This window comes from Conger conger, chromosome 17, assembly GCF_963514075.1.
Source record: "Conger conger chromosome 17, fConCon1.1, whole genome shotgun sequence".
NCBI classification, from domain to species: Eukaryota; Metazoa; Chordata; class Actinopteri; order Anguilliformes; family Congridae; genus Conger; species Conger conger.
Genome location: NC_083776.1, coordinates 7,494,622 through 7,510,735, shown reverse-complemented (window position 1 = coordinate 7,510,735; position 16,114 = coordinate 7,494,622). Strand labels below are relative to the sequence as shown.

The following is a 16,114-nucleotide window of genomic DNA, read 5'->3' as shown; positions in this document are numbered from 1 at the left end:
TTCGAATCCCAGGCAGCCGGGGCCTCTCTGTGTGGAATTTGCATGTTCTCCCCGTGCTTGCGTGGGTTTCCTCCGGGTACTCCGGTTTCCTCCCACAGTCCAAAGACATGCATGTTAGGCTGAATGGAGAGTCTAAATTGCTTGTAGGTATGAGTGTTTGAGTGAATCGTGTGTGTGCCCTGCGATGGACTGGCGACCTGTCCAGGGTGTATTCCTGCCTTTCACCCAATGCATGCTGGGATAGGCTCCAGCCCCCCTCCGGCCCTGTTCAGGATAAGCGAGTTAGGATAATGAATAAATGAATGAATTAGTCTTCGTTCAAGAGGCAGAAACAGTGTTTACTTCAGTACTGTGCAGAAGTGTGTGAGGTAAATTCATCCAGTGCTTGTAACATCTTTTGTAAAAATCACATAAAGGAAGCCACATACCAAAATAGAAAAGGGAAATGGGGGCAGTATTTTGTACTGCTCGATGCCACCTAGTGGTTTATCAGTATTTCAACCAATTGACTAACCGACAGAGAGGGAAAATACACCTGACCTCATGCTGCAGAGACAAACATCTTTCTCAGAGACAACATCTCCCCCAGAGACAAACATCTCTCCCAGAGACAAACATCTCTCTCTGAGACAAACATCTCTCCCAGAGACAAACATCCCTCTCTGAGACTTTATTTTTTGTGCATATGGATTTTTGTGTCATGCAAAACTCCACACTTCTCCATTTTCAAAGGGGAGGAGTTTTAACAGCTGTATGCTAATCCGGTCAGCTCCAGCTATTCCCAGCAGTTTGGTCAGAGGCAATTCTCTGCAAAGGATGATGAGAAATGAAGTTCACAGCTAGCTGACTGCTAGTGAGCCAACAATAACACGGCATCTCCTTGTGAACTTCAACTCCCATCTTGCACCTCAGAACAGATTAAGCCTTGTTGCCCCTGTCCTTGGTGGTGAGGGCAAATTTTGACCAATGAGGAATCACACCTCTAGTTTCATTGAATGCAGACCAGGCCACACAGAACGTATCACTGCTTAAAGATGACATAAACATAAAGATGACATAAACATGTTTATTGTTTTTCCCAGAAGACGTCAGCCACAAACACACAGTTTCATTACTCACTTTAGCCACTTTCACTGACCTCTGAAACATTTGCACATTGTCGTGTTTTAATAAAATTCTTGAAAGTTAATGAAGCATAATTATATAATAAACATTTAAATATAACAATATGCTTTTGTAATGTGCATGTTATAGCTAAGGCTTCACCCTGGGCTGGCATCACAACACTGGCATTAACTGAATCTTAAATGTCACCAATTTGTAGAAAATCATGCACACTGTATATAAAATTAAAATACTCTCACTTGTATTAAACTCTACTCTGATCATAGCTTCCTCCGAGGATAATGAATACTAAAAGTGTTCTTCTTCTTGGCTCGTGGATAAATACTATTTCAAACTGGATCTAGAAATATATCACCCTTCTTCAATACACAAATACACACTGATTTCAAAGTATTATGTTTCCAAGAAATACACAATTGAAGATGGTTGTAAAAAATAAAGGATGTCACTTCATTAGGGATATTTAGGGGAACAGAGCATGGAAATAGGACTGCCTACTGTAGCATCATGCACAAGGGTATGAACGTATCCCAAAAGTTCTATATTCAATTATGTAGGTTATGAACACTTTAATTAAACAGACATGTCAGTGCTGAATATATATTCTTCAGGATAAACAGTCATATATTTAATTAATAAATTCTCTGCCAGCCAAGGGAATCTGCTCCAGTTAACTACAAAATATGAAAAATAATATTTTTCTTAATCTCGAGGTATTCCATAGCTATGGACAGGCATGTGGTGGACACAGTTAAATATGTTACTCTAAGTGCATTTCGTATAAACCGTCAGGATTTGGAGGATTCCTACAAATGTCCCACCAGCTGTAGCTGTGATTAATGATTAATCACTTTGCTCAGACCTTCCTGTGCCCCCACCCCCACCCCCACCCTCACCTAACTCCTTTATGTTTGAAATCATGTCATTTATGTGTTTATGGCCTTTAAAAAGACAGGGCGTGAAGTCAGTGACTTGGGGCACTGCTGTTTTTATGCCTTTAATTCCACCCTCGGGGCTCATGAAATCGGATCGATTTTCTTGTTTAAGGGCATGATTCAGTCCTCCAGGCCTAAACACACTTTGTTACTGTATAGAAATGTAACTATTCTCAGGCAGTGGCTTCTGGCGTGAAGCTCATACACGGCTTAGTTACAGCAAAGCGAGAGCAGAGGGCGTGTTTATCGCCTGAGCTAAAAATGCAGGACATTTGTATCCGATGAAAATAACATGCCAGCCTTAACACCTTACAATAAGGTCACAGTTTTCTGCAGTTCTGTCAATGCATTTGTACACCATTCATTCATGTTAACTACTACAATTCATATTGGAATAAAAAAAACAAAAACAGTTAATGTATTTGTTAATCGACTAATTATGTTTTGTCAATGCAAAAAGTCAAGTCAACTCCTATATTGATGCATTTGTTAACTACTAGCTAATGAAAAGTTAATTACATTTTGCTTTATTTGAAGCATTTGTTCATAATTAATGTTAACAACTGCATTAGTTAATTCGAATTGGAATAATAATAATAATAAAAAAAAAAGTTAAGGTATTCGTTCACGGTGAGCTAGTTTCGTAATCTGTTTTCGTAATGTATAAATCATGTAACCGACACATTAATGTACTTGTTAACTACTAACTGCTGAAAAGGGTCATTGACGTTGCTGCTTAATGTATGTATGTGAATATATGTCTGTGTATCATTACTTCATGATTAACCACGATGTTGGTGAATGTGAGCTGATGTGACCGTATTGTGAAGTGTTAGCGGCGTGGTGGGAGAGCGGTCGATGGGCCGGGCGCTGTTTCACACGCACGTGAGGGAGCGGGTCCCGCGTCGGTCCGCGGGGGCCGTCGGCTGCGCCTATTCGTCCCCGCTTTTCTCCGAGCCGGTTCCCATGACGACCTCGTACCTGGGCTCCGCCCCCCACTCCGGGGAGGTGCTGAAGCAGTCCGCGACCCCCGACCCCGCCCCGGTGCGGCTGCGCACTCCTGGCTGGTACAGCTGCATCGTGGGCCGGTCCTGCGACAGAGGAGGAGTGCCGTGAGCGAGCTCACCTGCTCTCACCTGCTCTCACCTGCTCTCACCTGTGATATTCACACAACAAGGATCTGCTATCACCTGTGCTTTTCACACAACAAGGAATCCACTGCTTTGCAGCAGGGGCGTCCAGTCTTATCCAAAAAGGGCTTGCGTGTTTTAGTCCAGCGCTACGACCCCAGACTCAACAAATCAACTGATCATTATCCTCAATCAAGACCTTCATGAGTAGAATCAGGTTTAAAACAGAAACCTGCTCCCACACTGGCCCTTTTTGGACAAGACTGCACCCCCTGCAGGAGGATATGAGTGTAGACATACAACTGTGTTTCCCTGTTCCTGTTCCAGACTGTGTTTCCCTGTTCCTGTTCCAGACTGTGCTTCCCTGTTCCTGTTCCAGACTGTGTTTCCCTGTTCCTGTTCCAGACTGTGCTTCCCTGTTCCTGTTCCAGACTGTGTTTCCCTGTTCCTGTTCCAGACTGTGTTTCCCTGTTCCTGTACCAGACTGTGTTTCCCTGTTCCTGTTCCAGACTGTGCTTCCCTGTTCCTGTTCCAGACTGTGTTTCCCTGTTCCTGTTCCAGACTGTGTTCCCCTGTTCCTGTACCAGACTGTGTTTCCCTGTTCCTGTACCAGACTGTGTTTCCCTGTTCCTGTTCCAGACTGTGTTTCACTGTTCCTGTTCCAGACTGTGTTTCCCTGTTCCTGTTCCAGACTGTGTTTCCCTGTTCCTGTTTCAGACTGTGCTTCCCTGTTCCTGTTCCAGACTGTGTTTCCCTGTTCCTGTTCCAGACTGTGCTTCCCTGTTCCTGTTCCAGACTGTGTTTCCCTGTTCCTGTTCCAGACTGTGCTTCCCTGTTCCTGTTCCAGACTGTGTTTCCCTGTTCCTGTTCCAGACTGTGTTTCCCTGTTCCTGTGCTGAAATAATAGCTAGAGTTTATATGAGCCGGAGTGGACTGGATCGGTCACCATCTACTTTAGCGTAGGCAATTCCAAAATATTCCGCTCAGTTGTTTATTCAAAATGCAATTCAATATATCAAGTGATGCCATCGCTATAGTTATTGACAACAAAAGAAGATCGCAGTTTTAAAAGAGATTTTACTCAAGTGGCAAACCCCGGTTTGTATTTTGTCATTCTATGCCAAGAACAAAATATATAGATTTAATCTCACATTTTCATGATTTGGTTTCCCAGCCACCAGTTACAATGTGCCTTCTGTGCGAAACATCACCTCGGCCTCATTCAGACACTGAGTTGGTCGCGCTGCCAGGCAGACTGTTGGGGTTCGTCAGGCTGACTCTTTTGCTGTCAACAACGTGGGCCTGGATCAGGGGCGGGCCTGGAGAGCGGCAGGGTGCGGTGGGGCAGCCCGGGGGAGACAGGGCTCCCTGCGGAACGGGCCGCTGTCACTGGTGGACTGAGAGCAGAGTGACGGTCAAACGGGCCCACCCTGCGGCTCTCCAGGAGCAAGGCTGCCCCCCCCCCCCCCCGGTCTGGATGGAGCCTCCCAGCCTGGTGCAGTGACCCCCCCCCCCCCCCCCCCCGCCCTGGTGTGACGCCCGGGGGCTGGCTGTACCTTGGCTTCCACAGCCCCCGCTATCTGGTCTGGCCCCTGGGACTGGGAGGTCCGTTTCTCCTGATGCGCTAACACAGACTGGGAGACACGTGCCCGGGGTCAAAGGTCCGCCCAGCGTTGCCATGGCAGCGGTCACAGCTAAGCGAACTCTACGCAGAAGAGCTAAGTTACACCGCGCAGCCGGTTCAACAACAGGCGGCAAGAACTGCGGCGCTGAGGCGAAGCCAACAGCCATCAAGTCAAGAGCAACATCAGTTTCACACACCAGCCGAGCCACGGACGCGCCGTGCAGGGCTGGGGGGCGGGCGGGCGCCGTACCTTGTTGCGGATCCGCTCCTTCCTGCTGGCCGCGTCCTCCCGGCCGCCCTTGGCCGGTTTCTCCGCGCCCGGGTCGGGGCAGGGCCCGTACGCGTGGTGCGGGAGCCCCTCCTTCTTGGCGCGGTCCTGGCAGTAGCCCTTGCCCCACTTGGTCTCCTCCTTGCGGCGCATGAACTTGTCGAACTCGTAGTGGTGCCTCTGCCGCTTCCGCGTCTCCTCGCGGCCGCGGTGTCTCTCCCCGCCCGGCTCCTTCTCCCGCGGCCTGCGCCCGTGATCCCGCTGCTCCCTGTCGCTCTCTGTCTGGCCTCTAGGGGGAGACAGAGTGCTGCTTACCGCCACAGAAACGGGGTGCAGTTTGTTACCTGACCTCTAGGGGGAGACAGAGTGCTGCTTACTGCCACAGAAACGGGGTGCAGTTTGTTACCTGACCTCTAGGGGGAGACAGAGTGCTGCTTACTGCCACAGAAACGGGGTGCAGTTTGTTACCTGACCTCTAGGGAGAGGCTTACTGCCACAGTCTCACTCAGAAACAGACCTGGGTCAAATACGTAATTGTTTTGGATTCAAATACTTTTCTACACTTTATTGAACTTGTCTGGTGTATTGGAATTCATGAAATACTCTCAAAAGTGCAAACCCCACCTTCTGGTCCTCTTGGCTCAATTGCACTGGATCAATCCAGCACAGAAAAGTATTTGAATCCAAAATAATTATGTGGACACACAGGACTTAATATTATTCTTGGAATGACATGCACAACATTCTGTATGTACAGGTACAGGTGATTGTTTCACACACACACACACACACACACACACACCCTGACACACACAGTCGCATACAGACACCCTGACACACACACACGCACGCACGCACACACACACACACACACACCCTGATGCACACACACACACACACACACACACCCTGATGCACACTCACATACACACACACGCACACACACATCCTGATGCACACACACACACACACACCCTGATGCATACACATACACACACACACACACAGTTTTTACTTGTCTTTTGCGTCCTTGTCCGGGTGTTTGGCCTTGGTGTGTGCTGAGGTTTTGTCCAGTTTGGTAGTGTCTGCGTCTCCACTGTCTCCGCGGTCCTTCAGCCTGTCTGAGTCCACGTCCTCGTCCTGCTCACACTTCTTCAGCAGCTGGAGCAGTCAAAATGGACGCTCTCATTACCCAGCCTAAGCATACTAATGTAGACACACAAATAAACATGAGGAATGATGGGTTGTGGTATGTGTACGTGCTCCAGTCTGGAGCTGCTTTTGGAGTGCTAAATGTCATCATATATCAGGTCTTTTGAGTTTTATACAGCAACCTTAGTGAATTTGAATATGCCATTCTTGCTTGTGTTAACTGTAAAAATGTGTGAAATTGAGGCTCAGTTTCAGTTCATGCGGAGCGAGTGGCACACCACCGCGGGTTTAAAATGCGGAACAAAGAAGTTCTGTTTGGTGCACGCATCTCAGAAAAGCAGAAACCAGGACAAACTTTGAATTTGATTTCCTTCTCGGCGAGCTTCTTCTGCTTCTCGGCCTCCTTGCGCTTTCTCCTCTCCTCCTCCCTGCGCTTCCTCTTCTCCTCCTCCCGCCGCTTCCTCTTCTCCTCCTCTCTCCGTTTCCTCTCCTCCCGCTTCTCCTCCCGGATTCTCTGCAGAGGAGCATCAGCACCTCCTCATCAGCACCTCCTCATCAGCATCTCAGCGCCTCCTCACCAGCACCTCCTCATCAGCACCTCAGCGCCTCCTTATGAGCGCCCTTATCCACAACGATGAAGAGCCGCTCGGCTCAGAATATGTACTGTCTGCTGTTATTAAAGTCACGGTAGAGCGGGGCATACACTGTATATGCAGGGAATATCCAGCGTGCTGACTCAGTGTGGCCCCTGTCTGAGGAGTGTGTGTTTCTCAGTTTGGCCCCTGTCTGAGTGAGGGCTGTGTGTTTCTCAGTTTGGCCCCTGTCTGAGTGAGGGCTGTGTGTTTCTCAGTTTGGCCCCCGTCTGAGTGAGGGCTGTGTGTTTCTCAGTTTGGCCCCTGTCTGAGTGAGGGCTGTGTGTTTCTCAGTTTGGCCCCTGTCTGAGTGAGGGCTGTGTGTTTCTCAGTTTGGCCCCTGTCTGAGTGAGGGCTGTGTGTTTCTCAGTTTGGCCCCTGTCTGAGTGAGGGCTGTGTGTTTCTCAGTTTGGCCCCTGTCTGAGTGAGGGCTGTGTGTTTCTCAGTTTGGCCCCTGTCTGAGTGAGGGCTGTGTGTTTCTCAGTTTGGCCCCTGTCTGAGTGAGGGCTGTGTGTTTCTCAGTTTGGCCCCTGTCTGAGTGAGGGCTGTGTGTTTCTCAGTTTGGCCCCTGTCTGACTAAGGGGTGTGTTTCTCAGTTTGGCCCCTGTCTGAGTGAGGGCTGTGTGTTTCTCAGTTTGGCCCCTGTCTGAGTGAGGGCTGTGTGTTTCTCAGTTTGGCCCCTGTCTGAGTGAGGGCTGTGTGTTTCTCAGTTTGGCCCCTGTCTGAGTGAGGGCTGTGTGTTTCTCAGTTTGGCCCCTGTCTGAGTGAGGGCTGTGTGTTTCTCAGTTTGGCCCCTGTCTGAGTGAGGGCTGTGTGTTTCTCAGTTTGGCCCCTGTCTGAGTGAGGGCTGTGTGTTTCTCAGCTTGGCCCCTGTCTGAGTGAGGACTGTGTGTTTCTCAGTTTGGCCCCTGTCTGAGTGAGGGCTGTGTGTTTCTCAGTTTGGCCCCTGTCTGAGTGAGGGGTGTTTCATATCACAGCAGTATTGGGTAATGACCTGCTTCTCCAGCTTCTTGTTTCTGATGTACTCCAGGAGCGGTGTGCTTCTCTGGGCTGAAACAGAGCAATATAGCACAGGAATACAGTGATGTCATGAGAGGTAAACATAGACACACACAAATACTGTATATACACACACACACTCACACACTCACTCACACTCTCTCACACACACACACACACTTTCACACTCACTCAGACACACACACACTCAGTCACTCCGACACACACACACACACACACACACACACACACTTACTCACACTAACTCACTCACACACACAAGACTCAGTCGCTCACTCACTCTCTCTCACACACTCAGACACACACTCACACTCACACACACACATACACTCACTCTCTCTCACACACACACACACACACACACACTCACTCTCTCTCACACACTCAGACACACACTCTCTCTCACACACTCAGACACACACACACACACTCACTCTCTCTCACACACTCAGACACACACTTGCACTCACACACACACACACTCTCTCTCACACACTCAGACACACACACACACACACATACACACTCACTCTCTCTCCCACACACACACTCAGACACACACGCGCACTCACACAGTACCTATGAGCTCTCTGGTCTTGGCCTCGATCTCTCCCAGCAGAGTTTCTGGGTTTGCCGTCACCTTCTCTTCATCACAGCAGTAGTTTTCCAAAAACCTCCTGTACTCCGGATCTGTAGGTCAGACAGGCAGGCGGGATGTCAGCCCAGAGTCTCAGAGCCCAGAGTCTCAGCCCCCAGAGTCTCAGAGCCCAGAGTCTCAGAGCCCAGAGTCTCAGAGCCCAGAGTCTCAGCCCAGAGTCTCAGAGCCCAGAGTCTCAGAGCCCAGAGTCTCAGAGCCCAGAGTCTCAGCCCAGAGTCTCAGAGCCCAGAGTCTCAGCCCCCAGAGTCTCAGCCCCCAGAGTCTCAGAGCCCAGAGTCTCAGAGCCCAGAGTCTCAGAGCCCAGAGTCCCAGCCCAGAGTCTCAGAGCCCGAAGTCTCAGAGCCCAGAGTCCCAGCCCAGAGTCTCAGAGCCCAGAGTCTCAGAGCCCAGAGTCTCAGCCCAGAGTCTCAGAGCCCAGAGTCTCAGAGCCCAGAGTCTCAGCCCAGAGTCTCAGAGCCCAGAGTCTCAGAGCCCAGAGTCTCAGAGCCCAGAGTCTCAGAGCCCAGAGTCTCAGAGCCCAGAGTCTCAGCCCAGAGTCTCAGCGCCCAGAGTCTCAGCGCCCAGAGTCTCAGCCCCCAGAGTCTCAGCCCCCAGAGTCTCAGCCCCCAGAGTCTCAGCCCCCAGAGTCTCAGCCCCCAGAGTCTCAGCGCCCAGAGTCTCAGCGCCCAGAGTCTCAGAGCCCAGAGTCTCAGAGCCCAGAGTCTCAGAGCCCAGAGTCTCAGAGCCCAGAGTCTCAGCGCCCAGAGTCTACAGAATGTGACACATATAGACACACAGACGCAGAGCACAGCTCTTTTGTGGGAAATACACCATACCTTCCTCAATGCTTCCTGCCTTGGCATCTTTCTTTTTCAGCTTCTTCTTCGACACTTTCTGGAAGGGTGCAAATTCTACAATGGCCGGATATTCCTGACCTGGAGAAAGTGAAAAACGTGCTGTAGGTATGCGTTTACATCAGCCTCGGACAATTCTACTCTTCCACCAAAAACTAAACTGAGTAATCATGAAGAACAACACATTTTATCTTACCACAATATGCAGATTTAACAATTACATTTCATTCTTATTACGTAAAGATGGTCCAACAACATTCTGCAAAGTTATGTTGATTATTACACCCCCTTATGTGAAAACGTTAAGATTACTGTACCTTTGTTATCGATGAATACATAGCCATCAAATCGGTCTCTGAAGTGAACAATATCTTCTGGGTTTTTGAAATTAATGTATGCTCTACAGAAGAGGTGGGGATAAAGGCTGCAGAAGACATAAATGTACATCACAGTCTGTTTGGATAACCACGCTGACACCCTGTTCGTTTATATATCGCTAGAGCCATTTATACAAGTGCTACACATTCCTGTTCAGTCGGCTGTGTGGCATAACGGTTTGGGAAATAAGCTTCGGTGTGACATTGGGAAGAGCGCTGCTGATGTAATACCGCGCAATGCGTTTCAAACCTTATAACGCTTTCATTGCATGCCCGGCAATATCAACAGACTTTATTCTGAGTGGCTCTCTTTCCAGGTCACTTGAGGTCCGAACACTTGAGTTCCGAGCATAACCGTTAATTTATACCCAGATATGTAATTAAGCGATACAGGTTAAGTACCAGTACTCTGTATAGGAATTATTCGTCTTTTGAACTGTGGCCGCCATTTGGATTTAAAATGTCGAGTAGGGAACGATTATATAAAAGACTCATCGACCCAATATGTTAACGACTAAAATCATTTTATTTATGGATTGATGCACTGCTCTGATGAGCAAATGTGTCCAACTTACCTCTGATCGGCTGAGAAGAATTCAAAATAGTCGTAAGCAGGTAACGGGCTGATTTGCTCTTCCAGTTGGTCCTTTGATAGACTGGGTGGCAATCGCCGAAGAATTACCTGTGAAGGAGTAAATATGATGCGGACTGCCTTAGCGCAGAACGCCATTTACAGCGCCGCATACGCCACATTGTACATGAAGAATGTCCAAATTAGGTAAACACAGAAATCACGTCTGGGAAATTTGCGATACCTGTTCCAACGTCAATCGACCCGAGCTGTCACAGAATTAACGCTACGTAACGTAATAGCGTAACACGTTACCTCGCTGCACTTGGTGGCTAAATATGCAAGTTAACTATAAAACAACGTATTTTCACGTTCATTAAATGCAATTATATAGATAGCCAACCTGGACATCAATCAAAGAAAGAATGTTATTTTGCTGCGTTTGGATCATCGTCACTGGTTAAAGCTAATCGGTTGCTTCTCTGCACAAACTGATCACATTACGAGCTAGCAATTGTGCAAAGAGCGCACGGCTATTTCGTGCTTAAATAACGCCAGTGCGTGTTAATACAGTCTGCAAGGAGAGATGCACTTCGTCGAATTAGACCACATTATTTCCAGCCCTGGAGCAAACATTAATTTAGTTTATACGCGCTCCAAGTTGCACGGTGGCGTCTACGCAATTTCGCTGTCTATGGTGCTGATCCGACCTCCCCACCATAAGCCCGCACGTAAAACCAGTTCGGTGGAAATGCACATCCGTACCTTCGTAAAAACTTCTTTTTTCTCTTCTTTGGGCTTGGGGTTTGTCGTGACACTGTCCTGCTCCCTTGGAAGGTCTCTAAACTGTATGTCGACGTTTTTTCTTTCCCCGCCTTCGATCAGAAAGTCATTTTCCGCCCTCATCTCTCTGCGTCTGCTGCGAGGCGGCCCTCTCGCGAGAACTCCTCTCCAAATACCGCGATACTGAAGCGAGCTGTCCGTGGATTGGTGTTGCGTACGCGGCTGGGCAGATAATATACGCATTATGCGTATTATCATGAACTCATGCTAGATGAACGATATAGTGATGAAGTCATTCAAATTGTTTCACAAATCGTATAAAATAAAATGTGTGTGTGAAGTTCTTTATAATGCTTTTATGATCATGACAGCATTTCTTTATTGGCAAAATTGTCCTGATCATGAACTGCCCCTGGTCTTGAACAGGTGTCCCAGACATGAGTCAGGGTGCAGCCCAGTCCGTGTACCCCTGTGGGAGGGAGGGAGGGAGGGGGGGGGGGGTCTACTGGTCCTGACAGGAGCAGATCACACATTGCCACAAACAGAATCACGGGACACTCATCTGAAATAACGATTACAGTACAACCGCTCAGTGCTGAGGCTTCAGGAACAGAACACTCTTCTCCGGAAATAAACTGATTTATGATAATATAATCACTGTCCGTATATACTTACCTGACTGTATATATCCCCTCCCTCCCAAATGCTTGTCGCTGGTGCAGTACCCTATAGAATTGTAGCCCAGGGAAGTAATATATAATTTTTTGTACCTTTTTGGCCTGGGAAATGTACTAATTTATACCCGAAGAGAACATTCATGTACTTGCAGGGTACAATCGGGAAATCTTGCTCCACTGTGACTATTTGCAAAATAGTTTTTAGCCTATTTGTGGCGACTGTCCTTTTCAGAATATGTTTGGTTGGCGATGTATCGTTATTCACACACAAGATGGAAGGGGACAGGTGTGACCTGGTACGGGTCTCTGGGAGACCTCATAATCCAGGACAGGCCTCCAGACGGTCAGTTAATTAAAGCTCTCATTACACCTGAGCACAGGTGAATAGCCTTCTCTGTTCATTATGTGGCCTGTTTATGTTTGTTTGTTTTCTCAAGGTTAGAAGACTTTTGGCCATCTAAAATGGGGTGTGTGATCTCATGACTTCAGAGTAAGCAATTCAATTTTTATTGACATTCTTACATCAACAAAATATTGGTTTATAATATATGGTTTTGAAGATATAAAATGTAAAAGTATCTCCGACATTGCTAAAGAAATATATATGAAGAAATGGTAGCCCTCATCACACAAGTTATGTGCAGCTGAATAATTGAGAACAAATAAACAATAATAATGATGGTTTTAAAAAGACAAAACATGTAAATATCGGCTGTACGTTTTGCATCTTGTGAGTTGAGAATTTGGTTCTATCTGCGGTTTTGAGACAGAGTTTGAAAGATTGAATGGGCCACAGATAAGACTCTTAGAGTCAGCATTTTTTCATCCTTTTAAACAGTTTATACACATGTATGCAGTAGGCTATAAACAAACATATAAATATATAAACCTATAAACAACATAACTAATTTTTGTCAAAAATGTCTGATAGAAACATAATTCTCAACTCACGACTGTGAGCCAAGTTCCATGTTTGTCTAAAATTTGTGTCAGCCGGCAAATACTTTAGTTAATACTTAATGTCCAATTTTTTCACAATTATGCATTTACAGTGCAATTAAAAACAGCCGTTCTTGCGATGTTTTTTTCCCCATCCTCCATATACATGTGCAGTTATGTCACTCCTGGGTGATTCTGTCGTGTTCAGCGCTGTTTCTGATCTCCGCGTCCTATGTGTCCGCATCGGGCGCTTTCTGCTCGTCAGTTTCCGCTTTCTCGCGGCTGCTCCGCTTCTTAACAGATTTCTCCCCCTTTCCTTCCTTGGTCTGTTTTATGGATTTTGGAGTCTAGAAATACAAAATGAAAGTGACCCAGACAGATATTGTTAACGCACCAGGGTGTAGAACTGGGTTTATTAAACTGGATTATTATCACAAGACAAGTTCAAAGAGTATACACTTGAAGAATGTTCAACTTAAACTGGTTGTCATACAAAAAAAAAACATACAAACTGTCGGATCAATATAAGCGAGAATCTTGAATACTGTTGATTATTATAGGCACATTACATTTCATGTGTATTGGCTCAAATTCAGCAGAAAAGGGTCACAGTACACATACAAAGTTAGGCTGAATCCTTTGACTCAAGAGGTTTCAGCTTCTCTGTGGAAAAACATAGCCTAAAATTACGTTCATTAAAGCTGCATGTCTCAATAGTGAATATGTAGGGCAGGTACAGTACCTGGGTCGCGCCGCGGGGATAGCGGGCGATGCTGTCCCTGTACCCCTCGGCTCTTTTCCAGTCCTCGTGCCACTCCCGCGTGCTGTACTTCGGCCCGCAGCGCGATAAGCGCTCGCCGATCTCCCGGTTCTCCTGCGTGACGCGGCGCAGTTCCTGCTGCCGCCTCTCGCGACTCAAACTGCCACAAAAGCGAGGTAACGTCAGAAAGAAAGGACGCAATGTTTCGGAGTTTTTTTTTTTTTAATCACCTTTTAACCCACCAGGGCCGCGCGCGTGCGTGCAAATCGGTTACCTTCTTGTCTCATACTCGTTTTTGTTGTCAATTCGTCCGGTTGTTCTCATTATGACCGACATCTTGTCCAGGAGCGTTTTGTTATCACGTTGGATTATAGACATACGTTCTTCTTCAAGCTTTTAAGTAAATGAAATGAAACCAATTCACTTGATACAATATTAAATGTAACATTCACTTTTTATTAGTTGGACAAAAATTAGTTTTAGCTTTATTGTGGCTGAGGCGCTGGCGCTATCTGGTGGTGATGACGAGAAGTGTGCCTCAAATCCGTGAAAGAATTCGACATGAATTACCTTCAGCTTTTTTAGTTTGAGTTGAAGGTGACCGAACGTTCGAGGCGCGTCTGTGCGTATTTCTGGTTTTGCATATTTAACCTTTGAAGGAAAATAATGCATTAAAGGAGTCGATGCATGTTCAATTAAAGACAAGTTTCTCCATTTCAAGTTTCTCTTTTTTGAATCTAGACTTGGAGACCTCGACGAATACCATAACATCGGGAACTATTGAGTGGGAAGTTATACGTGCACGAAAAATAGTATGTTTAACCTCTTATCTATCAATTTACGAACGACGGTTAATGTCGCTGCTTGAAAAGCCTACTGCTCAATAGACATAAGTTACTTAGTTATAATTCTGACTAATCTTGGGTTTTGTGTCCCTCCATGAACACGAAGATAAACACATTATAAAGGGCCACAAGTATTTGCACGCAAAATATATTCATTATTTAGCCATTTTGAATTCAATTTTTGTGTTTTATTATTTAAAATCAGTTGATGTAATAACACTTAGAAGCTTTAGAAGCTTACAAAGATCAATAGCCTACAATAATCTCGGTAATAATTCAACCAGAAGTACCTTGCTCCTGTGCATTTGGTAATCGGTCCTGTCCCATTTCAGCTGCAGGTATTTGTTTCCGCACGGAAGGACGGGTTGGTAGGCTCGGTGCTGCATGCCTCGCGCTAATCTTGGGACCGCTCTGACACTGCACCAACTTTGCACTTTAGCGCTGGTTGTGTATGGGGGTTGCCATGGCAGCCGCTGGAGTCTGATGAATGGCTTTGTTTTAGCCTTTTCAAACTGTTTACTTGTAAAACAAGTTTGACAATGGTGTTAATTCGCCGTAGGTGGTGTGTGTGTGTGTGTGTGTGTGTGTGTGTGTAATAATTATGAAGGTCACTTCATGACAACATCGGTTTTATATTCTGCTATTACCTAAGGTGGTATCTGTGCGCTTTACTGTACGCATTTCACACAGCCCTGTTGTACAGCTGGTGTTTACTTGAAGCGACCTGGTTATAACCGCGGCAGCACACCGGGGACCTGAGCTTATTATGAGCAGTGCACGCTGCTAATTTGGCACAGTGCCTTCCACTTGCCTGACTGCTCTGGTCTGTGTGTATAAAAGTTCAGCTAGCCTATATATAGAAGTAGGTGCTATTTGTAACACATGAGCTTTTAAAAGATTTTTCTGTGTGTTTTGTGTGTGTTGGGTGTGCTACTGTTTGCCCAGATTGATTGTTTTGTACAGCATGTTGAGCCCAAAACACTCCTCGTTAAGCGCGTGTTATTTTGTGCTTAATTTGGTGTGTGGCTGTGCAGCTGTACCACAGTGAGGGGGGGGGGGGGGGGGTGGAACCTGTGCGCTTTGGGTCCACAGAGGATTGGGTCCTGCTTCTGTGCCTCTCCGCTAATAATAAAAAACAAGTAGAGCTTCGCGATCACCTTCCTTTAAATGATAAAAAAAAACCGTCTCTCGCTGTCCCATTTAGAGTGCCTCTCCTCCTCCAGTGTGGAAGTTCGGCTGCGTCTCTGCTCCTCGGCTGGGGGAAGGGGGCTCGCGGACGGGACGGGAACCAGGCTGAGCTGCCCGGCGTCAGGTAGGACCAGGAGCCGCTGTGGGCGAGGAGGGGGGTTCTGTGGCTTTAGGGGAAGGAGACGCGGGCCGGTCTCTCTGAAATCGTTTGGGGATTGAGCAGAGCGGCTAACGCCGCGGCCCTCGTTCTGCTGGGACCGACGGGAGCGAGGTGGCCCCCGCATGCAGACCGCGGCCCTGCTCTCTGCTCTCTGCTGCTGCTCTCTGTTCCTGCTCTCTGTTCCTGCTCTCTGCTCCTGCTCTCCGCTCCTGTTCGATGCTCCTCTGCTGCATAGGCTGTTCATGCCGCCCCTCTCTCCCCCGTAGGCTGTTCATGCCGCCCCTCTCTCCCCCGTAGGCTGTTCATGCTGCCCCTCTCTCCCCCGTAGGCTGTTCATGCTGTCCCTCTCTCCCCCGTAGGCTGTTCATGCCGCCCCTCTCTCCCCCGTAGGCTGTTCATGCCACCCCTCTCTCCCCCGTAGGCTGTTCATGCTGCCC

General features: G+C 47.4%; 2 protein-coding genes across 3 annotated transcripts; both read right to left on the bottom strand.

Moving 5' to 3' along the window:
- Positions 1–2,024: 2,024 nt before the first annotated feature.
- On the bottom strand, positions 2,025–11,258 carry upf3a (UPF3A regulator of nonsense mediated mRNA decay). 2 transcript variants are annotated; one of them, XM_061226775.1, is made up of 11 exons: positions 11,091–11,258; positions 10,330–10,436; positions 9,695–9,801; positions 9,360–9,458; positions 8,466–8,576; positions 7,861–7,916; positions 6,590–6,748; positions 6,098–6,243; positions 5,065–5,371; positions 4,747–4,824; positions 2,025–3,151 (listed from the first exon to the last, which is right to left on the bottom strand). In XM_061226775.1, exons 1-11 carry the CDS (start codon positions 11,229–11,231, stop codon positions 2,993–2,995), a joined length of 1,470 nt encoding a protein of 489 aa, XP_061082759.1. In that variant the 5' UTR covers positions 11,232–11,258; the 3' UTR covers positions 2,025–2,992. The 2 variants fall into 2 exon arrangements, with proteins under 2 accessions (XP_061082759.1, XP_061082760.1); XM_061226776.1 differs by lacking the exon at positions 4,747–4,824.
- A 1,018-nt stretch (positions 11,259–12,276) lies between these two features.
- On the bottom strand, positions 12,277–14,726 carry cfap97d2 (CFAP97 domain containing 2). The gene is made up of 5 exons (XM_061227241.1): positions 14,620–14,726; positions 14,055–14,135; positions 13,759–13,877; positions 13,467–13,644; positions 12,277–13,071 (listed from the first exon to the last, which is right to left on the bottom strand). Exons 1-5 carry the CDS (start codon positions 14,713–14,715, stop codon positions 12,955–12,957), a joined length of 591 nt encoding a protein of 196 aa, XP_061083225.1. The 5' UTR covers positions 14,716–14,726; the 3' UTR covers positions 12,277–12,954.
- Between the last annotated feature and the right edge of the window lie 1,388 nt (positions 14,727–16,114).

Bases quoted from the DNA above. Each gene is read 5' to 3' on its own strand.
- cfap97d2 (XM_061227241.1), bottom strand. From the start codon at position 14,715: ATGCAGCACCGAGCCTACCAACCCGTCCTTCCGTGCGGAAACAAATAC. The intron at 13,878-14,054 runs GTAATTCATGTC...TTTACTTAAAAG, and splicing joins TCAAACTAAAAAAGCTGAAG to CTTGAAGAAGAACGTATGTC. The intron at 13,645-13,758 runs GTAACCGATTTG...CTTTTGTGGCAG, and splicing joins AACGAGTATGAGACAAGAAG to TTTGAGTCGCGAGAGGCGGC.
- upf3a (XM_061226775.1), bottom strand. From the start codon at position 11,231: ATGAGGGCGGAAAATGACTTTCTGATCGAAGGCGGGGAAAGAAAAAAC. The intron at 10,437-11,090 runs GTACGGATGTGC...ACTCCTTCACAG, and splicing joins AAAAAGAAGTTTTTACGAAG to GTAATTCTTCGGCGATTGCC. The intron at 8,577-9,359 runs GTATGGTGTATT...TCTGACCTACAG, and splicing joins GGCAGGAAGCATTGAGGAAG to ATCCGGAGTACAGGAGGTTT.